General features: G+C 49.6%; 6 protein-coding genes across 6 annotated transcripts; 4 read left to right on the forward strand and 2 right to left on the reverse strand.

Annotated features, from left to right (window-relative positions):
- Window positions 1-606: 606 nt before the first annotated feature.
- Window positions 607-948, reverse strand: FMAN_06219 (uncharacterized protein; the record flags this gene model as incomplete). The annotated part of the gene is made up of 1 exon (XM_041827028.1): window positions 607-948. One exon carries the CDS (start codon window positions 946-948, stop codon window positions 607-609), a length of 342 nt encoding a protein of 113 aa, XP_041678032.1.
- Window positions 949-1,106: 158 nt separating this feature from the next.
- On the forward strand, window positions 1,107-3,509 carry FMAN_06218 (uncharacterized protein; the record flags this gene model as incomplete). Its single annotated transcript, XM_041827029.1, has 1 exon — window positions 1,107-3,509. One exon carries the CDS (start codon window positions 1,107-1,109, stop codon window positions 3,507-3,509), a length of 2,403 nt encoding a protein of 800 aa, XP_041678033.1.
- Window positions 3,510-3,637: 128 nt separating this feature from the next.
- Window positions 3,638-5,469, reverse strand: FMAN_06217 (uncharacterized protein; the record flags this gene model as incomplete). Its single annotated transcript, XM_041827030.1, has 3 exons — window positions 3,638-4,697; window positions 4,743-5,009; window positions 5,060-5,469. 3 exons carry the CDS (start codon window positions 5,467-5,469, stop codon window positions 3,638-3,640), a joined length of 1,737 nt encoding a protein of 578 aa, XP_041678034.1.
- Window positions 5,470-8,645: 3,176 nt separating this feature from the next.
- Window positions 8,646-10,269, forward strand: FMAN_06216 (uncharacterized protein; the record flags this gene model as incomplete). The annotated part of the gene is made up of 2 exons (XM_041827032.1): window positions 8,646-8,702; window positions 8,755-10,269. The coding sequence occupies 2 exons, from the start codon at window positions 8,646-8,648 to the stop codon at window positions 10,267-10,269; spliced, it is 1,572 nt and encodes a 523-aa protein (XP_041678035.1).
- A 1,626-nt stretch (window positions 10,270-11,895) lies between these two features.
- FMAN_06215 (uncharacterized protein) lies at window positions 11,896-12,384 on the forward strand (the record flags this gene model as incomplete). The annotated part of the gene is made up of 1 exon (XM_041827033.1): window positions 11,896-12,384. One exon carries the CDS (start codon window positions 11,896-11,898, stop codon window positions 12,382-12,384), a length of 489 nt encoding a protein of 162 aa, XP_041678036.1.
- A 10,502-nt stretch (window positions 12,385-22,886) lies between these two features.
- FMAN_06214 (uncharacterized protein) lies at window positions 22,887-25,655 on the forward strand (the record flags this gene model as incomplete). The annotated part of the gene is made up of 2 exons (XM_041827034.1): window positions 22,887-23,924; window positions 23,973-25,655. The coding sequence occupies 2 exons, from the start codon at window positions 22,887-22,889 to the stop codon at window positions 25,653-25,655; spliced, it is 2,721 nt and encodes a 906-aa protein (XP_041678037.1).
- Between the last annotated feature and the right edge of the window lie 630 nt (window positions 25,656-26,285).

Genomic DNA, 26,285 nt, shown 5'->3' on the forward strand with positions numbered 1-26,285 from the left:
GGGTCAAGTGGTGGAGATGGACTGATCGTAAGCGTACACGGACAATTACACATTTCGCAGTTTTTAACATGAAGAGCCGGGCAGTATAAAAAAGCTGCTTTTATGGCTGCTGCTGATTTGGCAATAATTGGCTAGACCGTTTGTTTCGTCAAGCTTGGAAATAAGCTTGTTCGTTGAACCGTTGATAACTTTAAAGCCCAGTCCCGATGATACCGAGCTGAAAGCAAGGGTCTAGTCCGTAGTCCAGGCTGACTTGCTTATGATCCTTGTTTGTGGGTTACAATAAAAAGCGCGCATCTGATATGATCATATCTGGAGACAATGCTCCGTGAAGTAAGGAGCCTTGGAGGCATCATAGGGAACGAAGAAGACTAAAATACCTAAACCTAAAGTCCATCAAGTCCATACTAAGTTTACCTAAGTCTTTTGCCACTCAGGACAACGGTCCTAAGTCTTCTTTCCTCTCCTTCGGAGCCCAGGAGGCATAATATTGCCTCATCTGGCCAGATCAGCGCAGGGCGTGTTCGGGTATTATTGTAACCCATTTACATCTGACGTGGGGAGGGTATTTAGGCAGTCAGAGCCCCTCATTCCTTGGGCATTGTGTTACTCAAGGACAAGGCAGTGATACAATGGCTTGGTTAAAGGATTTTGTTGGTAAAGTGGGAGAGGAGTATAAGAAACAGACTCAGCTACAGCAGCAGCAGCAAAGGCAGAGAGAGTCGGGGTATTATGGACAAGGAACGAATCAAGGATACCAACAGGGCGGATATCAGAGGGGTTCACCTTCGGGATGGCAACAGCAGTATCAACAACCTCAGACTCAGTACCAGCCTCAATCACTGCAATATGGACAACCTCAAACAACACAGTACCAACCTCAGCAGCAACAATATCCGCCTCCACCATCACCGTACCGTCCACCAAGCGCTCAACCCTCTCAGACATCGTCACAGCCTCACATCACGCCGCCAGCAACACAACCAGGTCCGCAAACTTATCCTCAGAGTCCATATCCCTCTCAAGCACATACCCAACAGCTCGAAACACAATGGCGCGAAGCAGAGCGTCTCGCAGCGCACTACAAAGCAGAGTACGACGCTCAAATGAAGAAAGCTACAGAAGATCTCGCCAACATGAGGATCGAACAAGAGAAGCAGGCCCAGGAGCTAGAGAAGTTGAGAGCTGAAGAGGCTAAGAACTATCAACTTGCGGAGGAGGAGCTGGTGAGAGAACAGCAGAGATTGTATGATGAGATACAGAAACAGAGACAAGAGGTAGAGAGACCACCGTTGCCACCGAGGGTTAATACGGACGTGGAGGATGCTGCACCGCCTTTACCGAGGAGGCCTGTTTCTACAGCTGGGAGTGTGAGTTCTACACAAAGACCAGTATCGTATACAGCTCCGCCGGCCCAGAACTCGTATCTTTCGCCACAGAGTCAGACACAAACGCCTTCTAGTCCTTTGCAAAGCTATATACCGCCCCCTCCACCCGGGCCTCCTCCTGCTAAGGCTACAACCCCAATCGAACCACAGTCTGGTGGTTATGTGTCGCCTGGGCGTGTTTCGCAGCAGACACCATACTACCCTCCACCACCGCCGAGCCCTCAAGCACAACCTTCTCCTAGAGCTCAGGAGCAGACAAGGCAACGGAGCTTGTATCACGCACCAGCTCCAGCAAGTCCTCAACCTCAACATGCAAACACTCCATCTTATCAGCCACCTCCATCTGATCTAAGTCCACCTCAACAACGACAACAACTGGCTCAACCCAGACCCGTCTCTACACCGAAGCCTCCTCGCGTCAGAACCCCTGAGCCAGCACAGATGCATGCTTGTGGTGCAAAAGCAGGTCTCGAATGCTCAGGCTCACTAACATTATTCCCCCAACACTGGTTCTATCACGCTGCTGTACCAGAGTTCGTCATTTGTGCTCGCTGCTATATAGATCATATCTACGACACCAAATTCAGGGACTCGTTCCGAAAGGTCTTCTACGACGATGGACACAAGCGCAGATGTCGATTTTACACCAGGCGGATCAAAGATACATTGCTCCCCGAGGCCGTCGAGTCTGGTAGCCTTGACAAGCTTGTCGAGTTTATGAGGAGGAGAATTAGTATCAAAGACTGCAGGGAACAAAACATTACCGAGGGAGAGTCGTGGTACAAAGCAGCTGATATTCCAAACGGGACAATTTGCGAGGCTTGCTTCGAGGACGGCCTCATAACTTCGTCGTTTGCCAAGTATTATCAGCTCTTGCCCAATGAAGGCGGTGCTTATTGCGATCTCAGCGTATGGTTCCTCAAACGCAAGTTCATGGACTATGCGAAAGAGAACAAATGGGCCCAATTCTGTCAAGAGTTCAACCAGCGCGCACAAATACCGGAATGTCCCAAGATCGACACCATCAACGCCAATGAGCGTGCATGGTACAAGCCTAAAAATGGACCGAGGGACCTACAAGCTTGTGCAGCGTGTTATCACGACTACTTCTATGCTTCTGAAGATCAGGATAAATGGCAGCAGGTTGCTGGAGGAAACTTCCAGACAAGGTGTATTCTTGGGCAGTTGAACCACATCATTCCGATGCATCAGGCACTGGATGATGAGGATAGAAGTCTGTTTTGGATTGCAGCGTGGGAAATGGACAAGTACCCTGTTTGCAACAGGGAGGGAACTAAAGGAAGTTCGTGGTACACACCTATGAACGATCCTCCCAGCTGGGGAATATGCGCGGCGTGTTATGAGGGCATCATCAAACCAATTGGAGGGGCACGATGGTTCATGAAAGACAACAGCACCAAGCCAGACGAACTGTATCTCTGCGGCTTCAGCTTGGGTCATCCACGAGCAGTTCAGGCCCTCGAGGCATATGTTAGCGCACGAAATTGGGGAGACAGCAAGCTCTTTCTTGACTGGACTGCACAATGGGGCCATGTTCAACAATGTCCAAGGAAGAACTTTAGCAAGAATAGACGATGGTGGGGATGGGGAGTCCTGGCGATATGCGAAGATTGCTATGCTTCCTTTGCAAAGGGAACAGCACTCGAGCCTCGATTTGCACTCACTGGCGTGAGAGAGCCAGAAAAAGAACGTATGTGCGATATCTACTCACCGCGCATGAGAGGTCTATACGCCGAGGCCTGCAGAACTGGGGATCTAGAAGGTCTCTTGGCTGTTGGAGAGCAAAGACATGTCGTTTACACGCAGACAATCATGCAATGCGAGCAGATCCTCAATCAGCAAAAGATAGCAGCCATGCAGGCGCAGATGTTGGGCACACAGGGTACATTTTATAAGAGCATGGGATGGGCTCAAGATGCTACCATGGGACATAGCTATACTGTTGGAAACTCGTATGCTGGGTATGGCCATGCAAATGAATGGGTCATGCAGGGGTATTCGTACGATAGACAGTCGAGAGAGGCTGCGGCGGAGGTCATGAGCGGAGGGCCTCTTATGAGGATACAGATGCTTGAGGCGAGATGGAAGGAGGTTGAGTAAATAGTATATGCATGACAATGCTCTCAACGACTTTAATAGTAAACTTACACAAACATCATGGTCAAATTCTGGTTCATAACTTTTCTCTGTAGCGTACATATATCCAACTTACAGCCCATTTTAAACGCCTAGAATACCAATTCCCAAACATCCAACGTCGAAGTTCCCATCTTGAGTCCCATCCACGACGCCGCCTTTCCAAGAATCAAGTATTTCCCATCCCAACTAAACGACGCCGCCGTGACAAACCCGCTCTGAAACTTAATCGTATACAACACTCTTCCCGAGTACATATCACTTACATCGACACCGTCATCTGTTCTACAGCACAAGAAGCGACAGTCCGCCGATACAGCAATGGGCCAGCCCTCGCGTGTCCTTCGCCCGCTGAGGTTGTACGACTCGAGGGCTGCGGTGCCGTGATTCCAGTGGAACACGGTATCGCCCCATAACGAAACGATGACTTCTCCATCGGGCGACGTTCCGAGGAACACGGGCTTCTTCCAGGTATCGGTCTCGAGCTTGGCGATCGATGCGCGGGTTGCTACATTCGTGATGCGAATCGTGCCGTCGCGAGATTGTGTGATGAGAAGCTTGCTGTCTGGTGTGAACACAGCATGTGTAACCTCATCCATATGACACGGAATCACGACGCTCGCCTTGTTCATGTTCGCACTGCAGTCCATGAGCCCAACCCGACCTCTCGTGCTTCCCACCGCAAGCCAATTCCCGTCCTGCGAGAACGCAAGTGGCTTTCCGCCAGGCCATTTACAAACCGCGATCTTCCGTCCGTTGATGTAGTCGCCAAGGTAAACAACCGGTTTCTTGAAGTTGATACCATCATGGCTCGCCGCATTGAGACCCTTGCCATCTTCCTCGCTAAGATATGCCCACTGACGACCATTGCGCGAGAAGATCATGTTGACGCCGTGCTGGTTCTGCAAGCATGAAACTTGATTGGCGCTCGCGTCGTAGAAGCGCGTGGGAGACTCGAGGGTTGAGATTGCGATTGTGGGGGCGTTGTGGCGAGATACATACGCAGTCTCGACGACTTCATGGTTGGAGAGTTCTTTCTTGGCGAGGTGGCGGAGTGAGATGCGGAGGGGCGTTGTAGAGGTTATACCAATGGCGTTGTAATCCGGAATAGGCGGCTCATTCGTCTCCGAGTGAGGAGACGACGCAATTGTCCTGAGACGTTATTATATTGAGAAATCTTTGTGAGAGGGGACGTACTCTGGATTAGCGATGCTGCTGTTGCTGTGGTCCCGACTCTCGGCGTCATCAATTGGTGGTGGAGCAGCAGATGAGCTCTCTGAGATAAAGTCTTGAGTAGCCTCGATGAATTCTGTGATGATGGATCGTTGGCTCTCAACGCGAGGGTCTTCACTGTCTGATTCCTGGAGGAATCTTGAGCGGATAGTTGATGCCTCTTGAAGGATCTGAGAGCTGCTATAACCGGGAAGTTCTCTCTCACCATCATGAGGCTGAGAATTGATGGCACTATGAGAATGTTAGTGAACATCTTATGAAATGGAATGAGGTGAACTTGCAGCAACACACAGTCAAGTCCTAGGCTCATCCCACTCCTCAAACCCTCAAGCAACTTTGCAAAGGGCGACAACCTCTCGGCAGTGTGTTCCAACCACGAGGGCGTCCTCTCCTCTGCCGTCCTTCCCGTATCCAACGCGTCATCCGCCTCCTCCAACAACTCCCCAGCCTCACTAACAACCCCCTTGATCGCCTCATCCAACCTTCCCGGCAGCGGCGCGCTTCCGGACTCCAGGGCCTGGGCGTTGTGATGGAGCAGCCTCGCTACCATCTGCAGTTCCGCGAGCTCCCGGGACAAGCTGGCCAGGTCCAGCCGCGCCTGCGGATAGTACGTGACGAAGTTGCGCAGACCATCTACGACGTGTGTCGTGGAGGTCTGCAGCGCGGCGCAGAGGGAGGATATTGAGGACATGGTTTTACAGATGCTGATGTGATTGAGTGATGATGTGAGGTTGCGTTACGAGTACCGACGCCGACGGTGGGGGATAATTTGGTGGAGACACTACGGATATCCGGAACTGACGCGGGGAATTGAATTGTTACTTGCTTTTTCTCACTGGGTGATGATTAAGATATTAGATGTCATGTCTATTGTTGACACGGAGGAATTGGATCGAATTGGGGGCTTTAGAGACTGGACTGAGATGACATGATTGTCCGTGATCTGGACTAAGAAAGATCCGGGGCTCGATTAGTTCGATGGGGTGATTGAGTCGATGAGGCAGGGATTGCGCAACTTTAACGGTATCAAGTTATAGGGTATATACTACTCTGTGCTGTGTTAAACGTTGAACACAGCATCTCCGGCTGTTGTAGGTAACTCTCCTGAGAACTGTAACCTTTACACACAAATCCTCATGGCTCGGTTCATATCGGAACTCTCTCCATGACCGTTTGAGTGTTACCTACGTATTTGCCAAGACAAGCTCAAGTTGCGGGGTGAAATCTTGGGGACCCCGACAATCGGAACCAGACAGAGCCTGACGTTGACTGACAGCTCAATAACCATTAAAACAAAAGCCACCACAAACAGGATGAGCTATTGAAATAAGACAGAGTCGTAGTGAACCACGACACGAGACATCAAGTGGAGCAAAGGTCAGCAATTAAGTATGTACAGTACAACATACATATCCCGTCTTGAGGCCTTCAACGCAGTTTTTCCTGTTTATTTCACTCAGGACTGGTCTAGGGTGAGCCAAGCCCGCCGATCAGTCACAGTCCCATACAGCCCATTCCATTCGGAGGAGCAGGATCTGCCACGGGAGGGCTAGACTAATGATTGCTTTTCCTTTTTCTCCGTAGGGGACTAGCCTGGGGAGACTGCCACATGGCATCGTCTGCTTCAATCCGAGCAACTGACTGTTGTTATCGACCCATGTGTTTCTTTGGGCAGAGACGCGGTATTATTTTTGTCTTAGAAATTGTGGCAGTGAGTGATTATTCTAAGCTGAATATGATGGAGAGAGTTTGCTTTGCCACAGGCTTATGTGGCCTTGACAAAAAAGATAGTTGATGATAGTACTCATCTGTAAGCATCTGACTTGTGAGTCGAGACCGTCCGTGGGGGAAGAAGTGTGACAAGGCCAGCTGAAAGACAGAGAAAGAGGAGAGGACACTAACTCCAGCCACAGAAGTCGTTGACCAAGTGTGGCTCAGCCATTGAGTGATTGGGCTTGACCTCAACTTTCAGATTCATGCTAAGATGCTCTCTTTCATCCCCGTGACCAACACAAAGAGGGAACATCCTGGCAGGCTGGCAGCACAAGATCGACAGCCCAGCATAACCCTTCACATCTCGTCTCGTACGGAAACGCATCCCCGCATGCCGGACCAGCCATCTTCTTTTCTTCCTTCTCCCAGGTTCTCCTGCTTCTAGTTCCTCCCTAATTGTCGGTATCGAGAGACCTCGATACCACCTACGTAGGCGGGCACGCCCTGTCGATATTTGATAGGGTGCCAGACAAACCACATGTGTGATGCGAATTGGCGCGCGCCGAAAGCCTTAGCGGGCCTCGACAGAGAGAGGAACGAAAAAAACAGGGATGTGCCCTGTTGGGATGCTATGCACAGGCGCCTGACGAAGGAGGTGGGCTCTTTGGCCAATCGGCAGAGACTCCAGGTGATGGAGGTGAGACGAAGAGGGCGTCAACTTGCGAGAGAACTGAGCTGGTATGAGAGGACGGGGACTGTGATTTCGCTATCGTGTTGGAGATTCAGGTTTGAGTCTACATACAGGAGGTACAGTGAGTGACACGATATGTGCCGAGGAAGAAGAGACTCTGGGAAGATACAACGATCGTCATACCGTAGTGTCCAAAGTGATTGAGTCAAATATCTTGATCACATCTTCCAAATCTCCATCTGCAATGCGATGCGGGATCCAACTGTAACACGACCTCATCATCGTGCAGCTTGTCACACTCTGGGCCTATTCGCTTACAGCTACTGTGCCTGAGAATCACTACCAGCCAGTCGCTCTCGATAGTCCAGTCCAGTTCAGTCAACCCGTCATTTAACAGCCCAATCCATCCATCCATCCCTTCCAATCCATGCCTGGGACAAACTCAAACCGATGTACCGTACCTGTTGATGTGAATGCACCTTGTGCATGTCCATCTGCCCACGGGGGATTTATTTGATTTGATACCTACAATTCTCTTCCAGTATAACCACTTATCAACCCCTTTTGCCCCATCCTCTTCCTCTTTTTTCCCTCTTTATCCTCTCGTCCTACTCTTCAATTCTGGGATTACCCTGCCCCTCTACTCCCGGTTTTTCCTCACCGACAAATCCACCGCCTCCAACAAGCTTAGCTTTTCCACTTTCACCTGTTTTCCCCTCCAGCTCCAGCTGTCTCCCAGACGAGACCCTTTTTTTTCTTGTCCATTTCCATCAAGTGGACCGAACTCTCTGTTCCCCGGCGCCACCGCCTAGAAAACCAACTTACGTGCTCCGTCTCTTGAGCCACAGCGAGCTAGTCCCCTGCAATTGAACCCCCGGAGGCCGCTGTACCGCAAAGCTCTGGGCTACCTCTTTCAGTGGTTATACCGGTACAAAGCAAGGAACCTGACCGACCCGACCTCATATTTTTCTCGGATTACCCATTTCTCATCTCTGTGTTCCCCGCCCACTTTTTTGATCTCTCAAACTCACCCCCACTGCGGATCACCCTCAGCTCATCCATCCATTACAATTCCCACCGCGGGACCGGGAAAGCGTGAATCATTTATTCCATCGCGCTCCCTATTTCTTGTAAAGGGGATCCTAGTCCTTGATCGGATCGTATCCTTCAAGAACGGGCTGGGCGTTGTTCGTGCTTGCCCTTGTCCTTGTATCTACCTTACCTCGTCAACTTCGTTGCGGTCTGAGTCTGAGTCTGTCGCATTGACAAGCATCAGCTCCTTATATTGTCCTGTCCTGTCTGTCTGTCTCGTCACGATCCAGAGATAGACATTCCGACAGACAAATAGAGAGAGCTGGCCTCCTCCCTTCGACACATATCCCGCGCATCTACAGCTCTTGCTCTCACCTCGTCGCATCTTTGCGACTTAGAGCAGGACTACGAAACCTACACCGCTGCCCAACATGGCGCTCGAACAGACAATCACCATTGTTAACAACTCCGGCAAGATTATCAAGACCGTTCGTCATCCCTTTGCGCTTGCGCATCCCAACCTCGGCTAACATTTCACAGGGCAAGCAGCTCTTTTCCATCTTTAAGGAAGCTCAGGGCAACTACAAAGACAAGAAGGCAGAGATCAAAGCCCAGCAGGGTGTGCAGCGCTCGCAATCCTTCGACGTCAATGCCCAGCCTCAAGCCTTTCCTGTAGAGCATTTCCACATCGACGATGACCGCTCCCGATATTATCCTCCTCGCGCAGGTGACCAGCGCAGCGAAGCTGGCTCACAACGCAGTCGCCGATCGCGAAGCGTCCACTCGCGACACCCCCGAGAGGACTTTGCCAGTCGCCGTGCGCTGACTCTTGATAACCTCGAGAGACACACCGAAATTTCCGCCACAGCTCCCAGCAAAGCTCCCACCCGAACTGTATACAAGGAGATCCCCATGGAGCTTGCCATGCCTCAGAGTAGCATGGCTCCCTCTGCCTACGGCGCTGGCCCTATGGTCCCCCGAAACCGATCGACTGGAGAACTAGTGCAGATGAGGCCGCGGAAGGAAATCGACATGGACCTCGCCTATGGAAGCGTCCCCCCCGATCTGAAGGACCGCACCGATCTGGACCCGCAGTACTATGATGAGAAGCAGGCCATGGGCCTTGTTCACCGCGTAGAGGGTCTCCTAACCGAAGCCAAATGTATCCACCATTCGGCTACCACGACAATGGCCGAGCTCCAGAAGAACCCAGACCACGCGGCGGCCGTTGCGCTCTCGCTTGCTGAGTTGTCAAAGATGGTCAAGAAGACATCGCCCGCTTTTCTGGGTCTTCTCAAGAGTGGATCGCCAGCTGTCTTTTCTCTCTTATCGTCCCCGCAATTCTTGATTGGCACGAGTATCGCTGCTGGTGTCACTGTTATCTGCTTCGGAGGATGGAAAATCTTCCAGAGAATGAAGGAGGAGAAGGCGGCCCGGGAGGCCTTGGCGTATGAGGGTGTGCCTATGGATCGTCCTGCACCTCTGCGAACCCAGAGCGAGTACGGTGTCGAGTATGGCCCAGGTGTCGATGAGGCCCTCATCCTTGATGACGACTTGAGTTCAATTGAGACTTGGAGACGAGGCATTGTGCCTTATGGAGAGGATGAGAGTGAAGTCGACATGGAGCTTATCACACCCTTGGCCGACAGGGAGACGAGAAGTCGCTACGGAGGAGATGATTTCGATACCAAGTCCCGCCGAAGCACAAGAACAAGTAAAACACATGAGAGTTCACGAAGTCACAAGACACACCGAACAGACGACAGCCGCCGTAGCCATCGCAGCCACAGGAGTCGTCGTGATGATGACGACAGGAGTACACGACGCGAAGATTACGCAGAGAGCATCGCCGATAGTGAGCGTAGCCACCGCTCATCAAGGAGTAAGCGTTCCGAGAGAATCGAGACGAGGTCAATCGACAGCCGAAGCAGCAGCCGACGAGACGACGAATCACAAGTCACTGTACGACCAAAGGTCAACCGCAACAACAGCAACATGCTCAAGGCCCTCTTCAAGAACAAGGAGAAGAAGGAGCGCTCTCTCGTCATGGCATAACGATCTCGCGGGATTTAATACCCCCTCATATTACACATTTTCATTTCATCATTTTTTGCATATTACCCTGGCGCATTTTAAAGACCGGTGGATGCCAACATCTACGGTAGACGAGACAAAGATTTACATTACATTTACGGACTTTTTTCTCCTTCAAGTACAGATCATGGATGGGCTAAGAAGAATGCCCTTCCCACCAGCGATTTATTCCCTTTCGTTTTCCTTGTTATTTCGTTTCCTTTTATGAATACTATGAAAGATTGCTCTTGCACACGCTTGAGTAGAGGTGGAATTATTGCATGACGCACGGAAGACAGATGACGGAGCTGTTTGCATTGGGTTGGGATTTTGGGAAGAGTTGTTTGTACTTAGGTAGCCCTGAGGGGCATTGTATACCAATACATGAGAAGTTTTATGCTTCTTATTTGGATTGTTAAATTGTGTGCCCTTGCCTAAAGATTGTGACGTTTGTCGTGGCATTTTGATGATATCAGGTTTTGGTGGGGGTTTGTAAGCGAGATGTGAAGTGTCTGTCATCATGCAGATTGACGATGGATGCGTTGGCCTCGCTAACATGCTTGCATTGCGTGACTGTTGCTTCGTTTTGATTGGTGTAGGGGCTGCTTGGCCTTTGATTTGTGATGTTGATACTGGTTTGGTTCGATCACCTTGACTACAGTGTTGAGCAAAGATGTCCTTTTGCCTCGATGTTGTCCACTGATTGCTTGCCAAACCCCATCCAAGACCTCACAGCCCAAAGCAAGCTTGGACAAAACTAGCTTGCCTAATAAGTGGTGTTTGAGGAGAACGAAGATTGCTATGGAGCGTGTTATGTTTACCATGCGGCTGTGTATGTAGTGCTGCATCAGCAGTAATGCAGCTTGCCTGGGCATGCTTGCAAACGGATTGATGCAAAGCACCATGATATAAGTAGTATATGCTTTAACAAACACGTAAGTCTGATATTACAGCAGAACTGTTGCCTTACACTTGCCAAGCTTGTGACGATAATACTGGAATTGTCGCTTGTCTTGTCTTTGCTTCGTCCAAGGTGCCTAAAAGGGACAATGACTCAGCGATTGCCATCTTGCCTATCCTTCTATTTACGCAAAATGGTATATCAGCTGAGACAAATGTCTTGGAGATGATGTGTTATTAAAAAACTGCCATCTTGTGACTGAAATGGATGACGCTGCTTGTGTTCCCGTACAAGTATAAATACCTCCTTTCTTTCCCGACACTTTGCTTTCCTTCTTCATCATTTAATGACAACTTTATTATATATACTAAATGGCCATTTCACTGATGAGGCAACTTCAAGTCGACATACAAATCCCTCATCAGTATCTTTTGGGAATCTCTCAGGCAGACCATGCCAGTTTCTCAAGTCCGCGACTATTATAAGCGAGATCTATCTCTGTGATGGTGGCCGACTTGCTGCGAGAGATAACGGAGTTTCGCCAGAAGAAGAGAACAACTATGTATCGGGCTATATATAAATGATCCATTGCAACAAGGTGTAGCTTCGGTATCAGTACGTTGTCCCAACCCTTACCTTCATGAGTACTTATACTAACATTGGAGCCTGAGTCCAGGGGTTGCCGAACAAGCACAGGCATCGACCCAATGGAGACTGCAGTGCTAGCCCCCTCTCGAAACCCATGCCTTATAAATACAACCCAGCGCATACCCGGTCACCGATACAAGGCCACAGGGAACGCCTTTAGTAAGGTGATCCTTGATCTCAAGGACATCTCACAGCTCCAAAATGATGCCGAGGAGCTGCCATTTTGTTCTCGAAGAAATTCGTCGTCCACAGAAAAGAAAGCCACAGTCTCCGAGAACGTTGTCATCGTCGAGGACCTCAAGACCGCTCGCCTCTCCGAGAGTGTCATTGCCAAGCAGAAGTCATCAAGGCCCAGTATCACGGTCAGCAGCAAGACATTTCTCATTACCCTCGCTGGTTATAGATATATCGAGATTGTCAACCGCGTCTTCCACCCCATTGCATGCGCTACTAGTGTTCAAGTTTGCACTTCTGCAGCCTTTCCGAAAACGACATCGATTGGGACGTGGTGTCCCAGTTTGCAATTTCCATGGCACCGGACAATATAGATGTCGGCGACTACACCGCTGAGGACACAAGGCTCTCTACAGACACCCACATGGGGCATACTTCCGACAGCAGGTCTTTTTGCAACCGCTTTTTCGTCTTTGGACGGAGTCTTTTCTACCGCCAGATATTGCATAGCAAGCTCGAGACACTACAGCCTCTTGATAAATTGGCAGCACAACTTGTCGCCGTATCATAAGCAAGGTCGAGTTATCCTCCTCGGACACAAATGCATATACAAAACACCTGTCGTCGACGGTGAGATCGTTTTTCTAACATCCGGAAACCTGTGCTAGAAGCAAGCTCTCGAAAACCATCGACTGCTACATCAGTTTCATGTTTAGATAGATGTCTCAACCCCGATGTTGCTGAGTCAATGCGAGTCTTTCGAAACTGATACCTATATATTACCTCCACAGAAGTGAATGGCAACCTGGGACATTTAGCGCCTTTGCTGTAACTCGTAAATCGGGACAGCGAAGTATGTCAAGTCTTCTATTCTCCGCGAGTGGGATCGAGCGGAAGACATACGGATTTGTGCAAGGGTACTCAAAGCACGAACCTTCACAACCTAGCCATTACTGGTCGACCTCGAGATATTATATATGGTTGTGATGACAGGTCTCTATGGTTATTCAACTGGACTTCCTCAGGATGGCAATAACCATGTAACAATAATATAACAGCATTTGACGGAGACCGTAACATCTATGAGGCCGACGTTAACGAATACTCTACAGTCACCTGGTATGAGAGAACATTTTATACACCAGCACTGCAATCCAACAGGTCACTATGCACCTACCTGGGAATGTAACGGTTGTGGTACTGGCTTCCGTCGACGCCAGCAGTTGAGGGATCACGAAGGATTCTCCTGCAATCCTACTCGGACAATAATCACCTACCGCAAGCCTTTAACTTATAAGAATATAGTAAACTAGTAAGTCCAACTCCATCGATCTCTTGCCAGCATGAGACTATACTCCATGACTTGACAAACTTGGAGTGGTCAACCAGGCCTCGAGTTCAAGGCCACATGAAAGCAAGACTCTTGACCGGGCAACCATTTCGACGGTACTATAAGTCGAAAGCGCCATTAGCACCAAGACATTCTTTTCTACACAACCTCCACCCCTGTCCAATGAAATGAGAGGCTGGCGCAAGTTCTACCACAAGGATCTCCCATGACACCAGCGAATTGGACCTCCAAAGCGACAACGTCCAGATGATTGATGAGGTCCTTCTGGGTAGAACTCCTCCTTCTTCGGAATGGAAGAAGCCCAAAAGACTTCGTCCGTCTTGTGATTTGAGAAAGGGGAAATCGAGTAGAAGAACTAGCGACAATGAGGACTGAGATTTCGCCACAGCCGTGAGATACCTGCTACATTATCACCGATATGCCATTCATACATAAACATCCGCGGCCATAACACAAACATCCAGCCCTCTAATGGCAGTGTCTCAGCTTTGTCAGGTATACCACCCATTCTGCCTGTCTTCATTCATCCTGACAATCCTAACCAGTTTAAATAGGGATTTTGCCATAAAGACTGGTTTCGCATATACATACACATTAACCTCAATTTACAGCGTCGCTGGGATATGAAGAATATCTTATCCAAGGACACTACACATGTGATCAAGAAGTGGTCTACCTGCGTCGGCAGCGACGCAGAGATCGCAGAAGCCTCTAACCCGGACCAATATGCACCTTGCTTGGCTTAGGGTTAATCTTGAATATGTTCTCGTGGTTAAAAAAATCTCTCTATATCTAACTATAAATTACCGCAGAGATCGCCATGCAGTATAGCCACCGAATAGCTCACCGGCCCTGAACTAGAGGACGTTGAACAGCTGAATGATGCCACAGAGAATGAAGCCTTAAGCAACCTTCATACAAACTTCAAGGTGTCTCAAACTTCGGGAAGCTGACTATTGTCGTGGACAAATTCGACAACGCATCAGATCCCAAGCCCTAGGAATGGCCTAAGAGCATTATACAAGGATTTTTTACTCTCCTATATAACCCAAAAGAGACAAAGATGCCATTCTTACACTTGGAGAGAAGATCGGTATATTTTGTTGGCGCCGCCACGCAAGGAGGCTGAGGAATGCTCCTCGCCGACCTCTCCCTCAATATACATGGCTTTGTTCGAGTATGATGTAGAGTATGATGTACTGTATCTCGGTCTATACAAGTCTTCCCATCGAGGGGTTCTATAATCAGGAACCAAAAAGTCTCTTCACTGTCCGCATAAACTCGACGGAACTCACGTGGCCCATCCTTAAGGCCCCGGAGGGGGAAGCCGTGGTCGCGCTAGAGACCACCAACGGATCACAAAATTTCGACGACGCAGATAGCATGGTAGCAGACGACGAGACCGTTATTTAAAGAAAAAGAGAGCGCCCAGAAGGGTGCTGGTATTCACACCAGAGACCTCTCACGAGCCAACTGCCACCGACCAGCCAGCGAACGAACCCGATGTTGCTTACCCCAACTCGGCTGGCTTGGTCATCTAAGAGAAATTTCAGCGAACGAAGAAGAAACGGAAACTTTCTTTGAACGTGTCATTGGCTGAATCCAAGGGATATCTGGTACTGAGGAGCGACTGCAGCATTTCATGATATGATGCTGCGAACGTCTGGACTCATCACCACTCTTTCACAACATCTCCTCTACCCACTCTAAAGACTGCATCGCTGTCGGTCTCTTGAGTTCATGCAACATGCATAGCATAAGGAGACGAAGATGATATAGTCTACGTCCTATTCACTAGCATATGCAAGGAGATAGCCACTGATGACGGCACAAACGTGCTTATCTCTCTCGTCTTGAAAGAGAGAAAATAAGTCAAGAATCGCTTCACAAAGCTCAAGACTGAGTCTAAGGCAACCCTGGAACCTCCCCCACAAACAAGATTGGGCTGAATGACCCATCCACATTGGTCTTCACTAGGGCTTGTCCCTCAAGGCATCCTCGAAAAAGTGCAAAAATAGTTCAACAGCAAAATCAACGCCGTCATTCAAAAGTACAATCTCACTGATGAAGGTTGGCAATTCAGACTTGCGCGCGTTCATCAACCAACATGGCGGCTTATTTGGCATGGAATCTACCGTGAGAAACGAACTTGTGTCCAAAAGGCATTGTGCAGGATCCCAAGGACAACAATGACCTATACTACCGTGGCAATAAGACTACTGCATCTAGCAACCTTAGCGGCTGCAGCTCTCGCCTTCAACGTTCAGCTCGGCTAGATCATCAGACAGTACCTTATGCCACATATACTTCGACAGCGCCGGGTTCACCGCGCCTCGGCGGCATTTTATTATGCTGGCCGCCTCGTTCACGTTCCATGTGCCAGTAACCTCCAGCCCCTACATATTGTCGACTCATACGACAAAGGAAGGCTGGTCTGGTAACTCTCCACGCACATGATAATCGTCGACGATATCAGAAAAGCAAATCTGGTGGAGCTCTGCACACGAAGTAGCAATCAACAGCTATGGCACAATGGATCTGAAAGCCGGAATAGAACCCGATGACCCCATAAGATACGAGAGTTACCGCGCATATCCCACAGTGCAGAGCAAACTATTGTAGAAGAAGCTGGTCAGACTCCATAAAGTCCTTTGTCATGACAAGAATTTTACGCTATATCAGGAACGACTCAATAAATATGTCACATCTCGTCGAACAAAAGACTCAATGACTGTGTTCAAGCCTTTCAATTGACGGCAACAGGCGTTCTCAGACAGCACAGCTAACCAAAAGCCCCCTGCCGTATGGTTGCAAATGACACAGAGGAAAGCCAATCTCTTCCAAGATCAAAAGTTATGAGAGGGGACTACAAGGAGGTCTTGGTTCATGCCATCGCCGCCCTTATCAACATCGCTCGTACCGGGTTGAGCCGCAATATCACCACCCACGAGATCCACCTGGCTCTCGCATCCCCCCAAATACGATTTATGTGATGACTATGGATCACTCTTGTTCCTACCGACTTGCATTCAAATCTGCCACGAGTGCTCCCTTGGTTCATACAACTAGATGGTACAACATGCTTCAGCCCAAGTACTCCCGGTTCTTCGACTCATTCTCCCAAGCTTTGGAATAAGGAAGCACAATAAAATTAATAAGAAGTGATCTGGGCTGTCTGTCTTCCCTTTTCGTGGAAAATCCTTTCTCTATGCCCCAGGCCTGAGCGACTCTGGCCTCATCTGGAGAAAACCGGGACAAATCGGCCACCTCCGTGAAGAGAGGCCCTGTCTACAACATGTTTCTCTCTCTGAAGCGCCCAGGTGAACAAGAGAAGACTGGCACCGGCTGAATAAAAACTTCCAATAATCAATATTCGCCGTTGATTCATAGACCTGCCATCGTCCCATGCCCCAAGGCGCCCAAAGGAGATGAGTTTATCTGTAGCCCAAAGATGACAAAGGAGTATATTGAGGTGGGATTTATTGTCGGTGATGACCCTGAGAAACACTTAAGTAAAGGTATTCCAACCAAGGGTACCATAACCAAGAGTACTGAGGCGAGTCCGAGATCTACGAGATCACCAAGGCCCAGAGTCTCAACATCAAGACTCTTGGAAAGGCCCCGAACTCTGGCATGCGCCAGTACCTGATCTAGTCTCGTATCTAAGCGGTATATATAAGCAAAACGTCCCTATCTTTTCTTTATTATCGGTATCAGTTTCCGGTCGGATAACCGCCACCATGGATACAGCGGCGTGACGATTGCCACGCCCTCAAGTCACCACCACCATCGTCCAGAAAGCAATCTATTGGCGCAAACAGGGAGGACCTGTCTGCAGCATACCCCTAGACGAGATTCTATCAAGGTACGAGGTCGGGGCGGACTTACGCCTGTACGACGACGAGTTCGTACAGCCGCTCCAGCTACAACAACTGTACGGTATGTTGTTTAGTGATGATTTGATCCCCCCGGGATGAAGCCTCCTGGGATTTCGTCCTGGCCTGGGTTAGATTATTCTTAATTCCCTCCTACTAGTTCTGCCTTATCCCGCCCTGGATTAGATTATGCTAATATCACCTAGATTTGCATATTGTGATAGAGCGAATGCTATCGGATTTCCCCATTATAGTACTTACCAATATAATAGGCATAGGAAAGACCAAGACTGTATTTGCCGTCCTGGAAGCCATAGCTTAAAGCCTCTTGAAGTCTTTTGCATAATTGGAAGCTCCTCCTAAGGTATATCATCCAGCTTTATACTTATGTCCAGTCGCAACTGTCATGCAGACAGCCAAAGAATGCCTTAATAACAACCCCATACTTAAGGTCTATATCTATTACGGGACAAACGGATCGTGTCCCGTTCACGAAAAGAGGCGACAGACTTCGAACGCTATCACGTCTTTCAGATCCTGCAGATAAAGGTATAGAACGATAAGTTAGGTTGATGGCTTTTCAGGCATATTGGATTCTACAATAGTCACGGCCACCGTGATGATCAAGACAAACACAATGGAACAAACCATGAAGCGCTGGGCTCCGGGCAATTCCGAGGATCGAGCATCAAAGAACAGTGCAGAATTACTCAGAGATAGCCCAGAGAAAGCTTTCTATTTAGAATCATTCTCCTGTCTGCGTACTAAAATGTAGTTGGGCGAGCCTCACAACAAGGCCAAGGTCAAGCAGGCGGACAGGATAATCGTCCTGCTCAACCTGAACAAGAGCGGCGATGACTACTTCGGGCATGCCACCACATACTGGGAGGACTACTTAACAGGCTCAGATAGCTATAAGGACATGAATTCTGGACTCCTGGCATGGAAGATAGACGAGGAGGTCTCCGACCAGCCCGGCTTCGTCGACAGCCTGCGTGGCCGACGTATGTGCGATGAGCTCATCCGGCTCCAGGACAGTGCGCATCCGTCACAAACATCAAGACTTATTTCTTCTCCTTGATTATTGGACCGCATTCGGAAGGATCTGGATTTGCTTCCGAGAGAGGCCGGTATCAGTGATGCCGGGCATACTCTGGCGCGCATGGTCCGTTCCTAATGCTGCAACTCATCGAGTATAAGAGACGGAAACAACCAACAACAATCGTCGCTTGAGAAGTGTACCGAGCCTGCCTTTACAAACTATTCAGCCGTAATAGATATTCATCAACAGATGCCAGAAGATAGCGCCACACACCAGGCAGAAGAACAAGATTCCTTAGACGATGCCCTAGTTACTTGGAACTTCCTGATACTAGAAGCTAAAATAATCCGAGGCCGGATCGCATGGGTTTGGAAAGGCCATCGTGACGGCAAGTTTGATCTTACAGTTTCCGGGGCCCTGTCAGCTGTGGGAAGTCGCGATCATTGCACAGACAACTACGAGAGCCTCTTGACGCACACAAGATGTTGCTACGGGGACGACTGACCATGATCTTGGCTGTACCCCAAGAGGCTTGGGGTCCAGCATTACCACTAAAGAAATACCTGTGCATCTCCTGATTGTTACTGCTACACCCAATAGAAGCTTCGTTAGAACGTTCGCCAGAACAGTCCGACTTTGGGTACAACTGAACACCATAGAGACAGACCTGACCTCTGGCTGGTGGTTCAAATCGGCGGCGGTAAATCAACATAACTGTCCTCAAAATGTATCTGTGGTATACATCAAATACCAACGAGCAAGGCATGGATCTCATCCTATCCCAGAACAATACGCACACAGGAGAAGTCTCCTTGCATTTTGCAGCACATAGAGATTCTCGGTACACTATTTCCAATGATATGATGAACACGTCTAGCATTTGGGTCAATTGCTCGATGACCATCAGTATGGCCCCTGCTTCTGCCAGTAGCGAATTAGAATGCCGGGGTTCGATAACCAAAGTCCACGAGTGCGGCTCATACTAAGAGGTCGGCACGGTCTTCGGGTGCACACATGTCAAAACACAGATAGCGCATACAGCCAAGCTGGCCAAGAAGCTGGTCAGGGAGAGGATCAGCAGGACGCGGGAAATACGCTGTCTACCAAGAAATCGAGCTCTCGGTGCGGCCTCGCCAAGAACATGACGACTCTGCTGCCATCGAGGGTAACATCGCCGGCGATATCCATGATCTCCTCGAAGACTCCGACTCCAAACTATGAGGTATTAAAGTCAGCATCACCGGCGATGCTGATACCTTCCTCGACGACAAAGACCTCGCCACAGACGTCGAAACCCGCTGCGGATATGAAGACATCTCCGGCGACGTTGGCATGCCTTGTATTAGGTCCTACACGAAGTCTTCCGGTGTCATATATACACCTCATGAGGTCAGATTGAATCACTGCCATCCCAAATAGAGGCCGCAGTGCACATCAGTATCCAGCTCCTTTGCACTCATCACCGGGCTCAGCGCGCAGGAACAGTTACGGACTCCCGGACCCAGGTATCCGGAGATATTTTGAAGAAGGCCTGGGTATAGATGACGGCTTAGTTTATTACTATCGTTTTTAAGGTGGATACCAAATACCAAGCGAGTGTCAACAAGACGGCCCTTGAGCGACGAGTAGCCAACAGCGATTGGATGAAGAGGTTCCAAGAGCAGCAGAAGAAGGACGGCAGGGGCGTCGACTTGCTGAGTGATGATCAGATAACCCCCAGAACCAGATGACCTGCCTGAAGCCGGGTGCTGCGAAGAGAAGAAGAAGGTGGTATTGGTTTACCGCCTAGATATCCTGACCAGACTGTGCTGGCTGTTCAACTTGACTATGGCAGGCCAGCTAATTGACGTGCTCTACGAAACCGGCGCACACTCAGACCTCATCATCACCTGCTAAAATAACAGAACATCAAATCTGCAAAGCCATTGTATGCCCTCGCTCGCCCTTCTTTACAGCCGCTTGAGGTGGGACAGTCATAGTACGTGGATTTTGAGCAAGATGCGGGCCTCAAGAAAGAATCCCCGCACGACATTGAACCCGCGATTGGGATCAAGAAGAAGATCCGACACTTGCCTAGAGGAATGGAACAGTGCTACGGAGTGGTTGGTGACATCTGTCATCAGATGCATCAGATGATGGTCCAGAGATTGAGTCTTCGCCGCAAGACTATATAATCCCGCCTAATCCAGATCCTACTATCTCAGAGTTTCACCCTCCTGACATACCTCACATTTCAGTTACCAGCGCCTTCAAGATCACCCAGTACCAAGTAGTCACGATCGACTCCCACTACCAAACGGCCGAGCAAGCCCACATCATACACAACTTCAACGACCCCGACGGCAAGTCCCAGATCTTCGTCGCCAATACCAGGATCCTTAACTCCAACGTCAACTTAGACACCTCTTAGGGTTAGTGTTGGAGTTAAGACACGACCGACCATGAAAAACCTTATGGCTACACCTACGGTTCCTACTTCGCATACTACGCTACCCACCTAGCGATCTTGAGACTGATGAGATGCCAGAGCGGTCTCTTCAGAGGGAATCCGACCTGACGACAGTGTCAGTAAGCCCCCATGGCCCAGGATATCGTCAAATGGCTGCCACGTCGTCTTCTAGAGAAGATGGTACTGCGAGCGACCAAACTAAATAAGACTCTTGTCGACCATGGGACTGATATCAGCAAGTGGAAGCTTCTCGATAATACACCATCATTCATGTCGACCACCACCTTCTTCATCAAAAAAGAAGCGGTCGAGCATGCCCTCTGAAGCACCCGTGCAGCGAGGGATCAGCGATCAATGGCCTACGAGGTCTGGTTTCTGACCGTCTTGGAGTTGGAGATAGCAAATGGGCAATATAACCATGATGTTTAAGGCATATGCGAGACACTTCGGTTACTGGCCAGCCCACCAAAGTACTGTAGCCTTTCACGGACAGGCCTTCAACAAGACGGCGAGAATGTGCCATATTAGTGCTGATGATAGAGAATGCGACGGACCGAACGTGTTGATGACAAGAGGGTGCCAAAGCCTGAGTGTTGGGTCACGGTGACGATCGCTGGTACCGATCTGACGGAATCTGGGGTAAGGAAGCGCCAATGGCCGGAGAGGACGGGAATAAATATGATGTGAGCAAGGCCTTACTTATCGTGCAACTGATGTAAGACAATAATTATTACATTGGGGGTTGGATCGAACATAATGGAAGGATAGAGTGTTAGATAGAAATACAAACCACAAGTTACACATGAAACGAACAAAACCGCCAGCCAAGACCTACTCACTCCCGATACGACGGCTCAGCGCATGCACCCTTATCCCAGCCCAGCCCAGCCTAACTAGCCCGGCCAGCTCCCGTCCGTCCCGCCCCCGATATCGCCAACAGCCGGACCCATGTCAAGCCGCAGCCGGGCTGAAAGACGCTCAGGATCAGGATCAGGATCAGGGGTGGCCTAAAATATCGGTGAGCCCAATGTCTCTTCGTTGCTTTGTATCTGTCTCTGAGACGCGCACACGTATACAGTACAGGTCGTACAGGTCACCTGGTTACCCTGTTTTATGTTATGTTGGGGGGCAGAAGCTTGTCTCGTCTTATCTTACTCCTTTTTTCTTACCTGTATTTCTTCTCTCTATTAATTGAATCTCTTTGCCTAAGCTCTTTTATTGTCTGCTGTTATGAGCGTTGTGGCCATGTTTGACACTTCTTTGAATGGTGGTGGTTGTACGGGATGTGCCAAGATATTGGAGTATGAGAAGAGGCAGGCCGTGGAGTTGCTGGTCAATTCTGACGATGGTAAGTGTTGCTCTCATATCGTTGACACTTGAGTCTCTCCTATCCCAGTACTATCCTTCATATCTGGTTCTTTACCGAGCATGTACTCAAGTTCAAGTGACTTAGACCATTCTACAACTACCCAAATATCTTCTTCTACCCTCAGAACTCCATCACATCCTGAGCAAGTCTTCAGGCCTCTTCTGACTTACAATCAACAATATTCCCCGAAAGGCTAGTGCCGATTTACGGGGGCACCGGATCGTGTGGCTACTGATCCCGCAAGGCTGGCAAAGTGGCGGTGCGCTCTTCAATGGACCAATCAGCGCTGCAACATGACAAAAGGCTGTGGCGTATTCGCCATGATAACCAGCAGTTGAAAGCCAATCTCAACACTCTCGAGTGTTCAATTGCGAAGGCTCAACCAAAAATGACACAATCGGGCTCAGCGACTTTGTCTGTGCTTTTTTGAAGCTTTGATTCATTTCGCAGACTTTTTGCAAGGGAGGATAGGGAGAGAACCCTGGATTTGGCGATTGCGCAATCGCGTCATACCTGGCCCAATTTCTGAGCGGTCTCGGCGCTGGAGCTTCAGCGCTGACTCTTGTTATCTTGCTTATCCACAACACCACAGATCATAGTATTCAAGTTCGTGATAACCAAGAGTGCGTCCCTTGCATCAGATACGCATTCCCTCATTTTTATTTGCCTTTTTGAAAGCAATCGATCAGCACGCCATCGTTTTTCTCGAGACCCCTGTCTGCCCCCCCTCGAGATCCTCCACCGCTGCTCCGACCTTCAAGCTAACAAGCAGCTTCCAGACACACTCACGATGCCTTCACGGACGGTATCACCGACAATGTCACCAGGTCCCTCGTCTCCGATTCTCTCACCCCTCGAAGCCCCTGAAGATCCTGCCACAAGCCCCGACCTCGTCCACTCGTTGTCCCATACAAGCACCGTCCTCGCTCTCGCCGTGAGTCCACAGCATGAGACGATCTACGCCGGTACACAAGACGGAGAGATTGCAGCATGGTCTCTTGACACATTCCGACAGGTCCGCCGTGTCCAAGCCCACAAGCGAAGTGTCCTATCCTTATCGTTGTCGCCCGATGCGTCACTCCTGTTTTCCAGCGCTGGAGACCCCATCATCAATGTCTGGGATCCAAGCACCTTGACTCGACTTTACGAAATCTACGGCTCCTACGATGTCGGCGATATCTTTTGTACTGCATACAGCCCCCAACATGAGACACTATACATCGGTGCACAAAACGCCACCATTCAATGGGTTGGCCTCAACGACGTTACAGCTCGTGTGTCCCCCGAGTCACAGCAGCATCCTGATCGACGAAATCATCGCTTCTTCGACTCCAAAGCTGTTGGTGGTGGCGCAAGTACGCCTCGACGAAACGACGATCGATGGGGATTGATACCCAAAGCACACACTGTTCTCGAGATGCATGCAGGCTGCGTCAAAAACTTTGCCCACTATGGATATGTGTACTGTATGCTCATGGCCAAGGGACCAACAGTCGATGTTGGGACAGACGATGATGTCCTGATCTCTGGTGCAGGTGACGGCACAATCAAGCTTTGGAGTCTTGGGCATACTGTTGAGGATGACGAGGAGCTTAGCGGTGGTATCCAAGAGATTATGACACTGGGCTCTGACGATGGCGAGTCTGTCCTATCTCTGGCACTTGACAGCTCGTTTCTTTACGCTGGAAAGCTTGACGGTATCGTTGAACTATGGGATCTCGATACTGCGCAGCGATTGAGGGTTATCAAGGCCCACGACTGCGATATCATGTCGATACAAATGGGCTGGGGATATTTGTGGACTGCTGCAACTAATGGTTGGGCCAGTGTGAGTACTCTTGTCGACCATGCACAACCTTTCACTAACAGCTTCCAGAAATACAGTACCACCCACTACGGCAAATACCAACACGCTTCCTCTGGAACCGTTCCCCAGAAGTATCAGTGCCTCCTAAGATGGGAAGCTCATCAGGGCAAGGTCCTTGCATCGGCTGTCACGAACTACAAGAACAAGCAATACTTTATCACCGGTGCCAACGATGACAATATCTCGATTTGGTCCATAGACACCGATAAGTGCAACAGTAAAGAGAAAGAAGTATCACAGGATTCGGACAACCTCTTACTGTCGTCATTGCGAGAATTTGTGTCATACAAGACCGTCTCCTCTCGCCCCGAGTTTGCAGAAGACTGCCGCAAGGGAGCTACTTACCTTGGTGCGCTGTTCAAACGTCTCGGGGGTCATGTTGAGCTACTCAGCACCGAGAAGCACCACAACCCTGTCGTCTACGCCCATTTCTCAGCCAAGAAGGAGGCTGCTGAGAGACGAAAGCGAATCCTCTTTTACGGCCATTACGATGTAGTCGCCGCCGACAGCCGCAAAGGCAAATGGGAGACTGATCCATTCACAATGCAAGGAACTAACGGTTACCTATATGGTCGTGGTGTCAGTGACAACAAGGGTCCCATCATCGCTGCGCTGTATGCAGTGACTGATTTGATGGAGAATCAGCAACTGGAAAACGATGTCATCTTCCTCATTGAGGGCGAGGAAGAGTTTGGATCATTAGGCTTTGAGGAAGCTGTCAAGAAGAACAAAGAGCTGATCGGCGAAGTGGATTATATCCTGCTTGCCAACAGTTACTGGTTAGATGACGAAGTCCCGTGCTTGACGTACGGTCTTCGTGGTGTTCTGCACACAACTGTGTGCGTTGATGCGCCTCGTCCGGATATCCACTCGGGCGTCGACGGCTCTTACATGATGAATGAGCCTCTTTCAGATCTCACTCAGATCCTTGGCAAGCTCAAGGGCCCTGGCAACCGGGTACAGGTTCCCGGCTTCTACGATGGCATTCTTCCGGTGACACCTGAAGAGGAAGCGCGCTACGATGATATTGCCCAGATCTTGATCCGCAGCAATCCTGAAAAGGGCCCCGAGGAGAGGCTCAAACAGTCGCTTATGGCAAGGTGGCGCGAGCCCAATCTGACACTCCACCGATACAAGGTTTCTGGTCCTGATGGAAGTCTAGTAAGCAGTCATGCCAGTTCCCACATCAGTCTGCGCATGGTGCCAGGACAAGAAGTGGGCAACGTGATTGAAGCCCTCGTCAAGTTCCTTGAGAATGAGTTTTCTCAGCTTGAGTCACAGAACAAACTCACCATCAACGTCGACAACAGAGCTGAACCATGGCTTGGAGACCCTACCAATGCTATCTTCCAGACACTGGAGAAGGCCATCCTGGAGACATGGGATGAGTGTTTCGAAACGTCGCCTTCATCAGGAGAAGCTACACCAGAGCCCGAAAAGGCAGAAAAGTCCAAGGAGGAGGAAGTTCTGTCAGTAAAGACCAAGCTTGGCAAACCTCGTAAGCCGCTCTACATCCGCGAGGGTGGATCCATCCCAGCGATCAGATTCTTGGAGAAGGAATTTGGAGCTCCTGCAGCGCATTTGCCTTGCGGACAGTCAAGCGATTCGGCTCATCTGGACAACGAGCGGATATGTCTGCTGAACCTATTGAAGGCTCGTGAGATTTTTGGCAAGGTGTTCAGTCGATTGTAAGACTGGTGAGACAACGGGCGGGGCGGAAGTGAGATATGGGATTTGGTGTATTTTAAAAAATGGAGAAATGTAGAAGAATGATACCCTTGTTTGTGAGAGTCAGGCAATATCCTGGTGGATGCATAGAAACCCACATGCCAGCTCAGCTCAGCGAAAAGGTAAGGCTGATTGATTGGGATCCTACGGAGTCAACGGTACCCGTTGGAGATCGCCTCACGCACGTAGTCTAAGCTTTTGCCAAGCCTTGATGTTCCGTAGGGCTGTGACTGATGATCAGTTGAGATGATAAATATTCTTGCCACGGATAAGTATACCATCCATTTATCAACAACGACTGACATTATCTTGGGTCTCACTCAAATCTTCTGTCATGAAACCGACATCGACACAAGCCACAGAACCCCCGGCTGATGCATATCCGGCTGGTTCACCCTAAAATTAGCCCGAAAATCACCAATCAGGGCTCCCTCTAGACGATGTACTGCGCCATGGTCGGATGGGGCTTGGGAGGGTCGATCCTCGATTGCTGCTCACACCTGATGCCTGAGATGGGTTTGGTGCTGACTGAAGGATCGACCAAGGTAATTAAATCAGACCAAGCCAAACAGCTCATAGTCGCAGTGCTATTCC

The sequence above is a fragment of the Fusarium mangiferae genome (assembly GCF_900044065.1).
Source record: "Fusarium mangiferae strain MRC7560 genome assembly, contig: FMAN_scaffold002, whole genome shotgun sequence".
Lineage (NCBI taxonomy): Eukaryota > Fungi > Ascomycota > Sordariomycetes > Hypocreales > Nectriaceae > Fusarium > Fusarium mangiferae.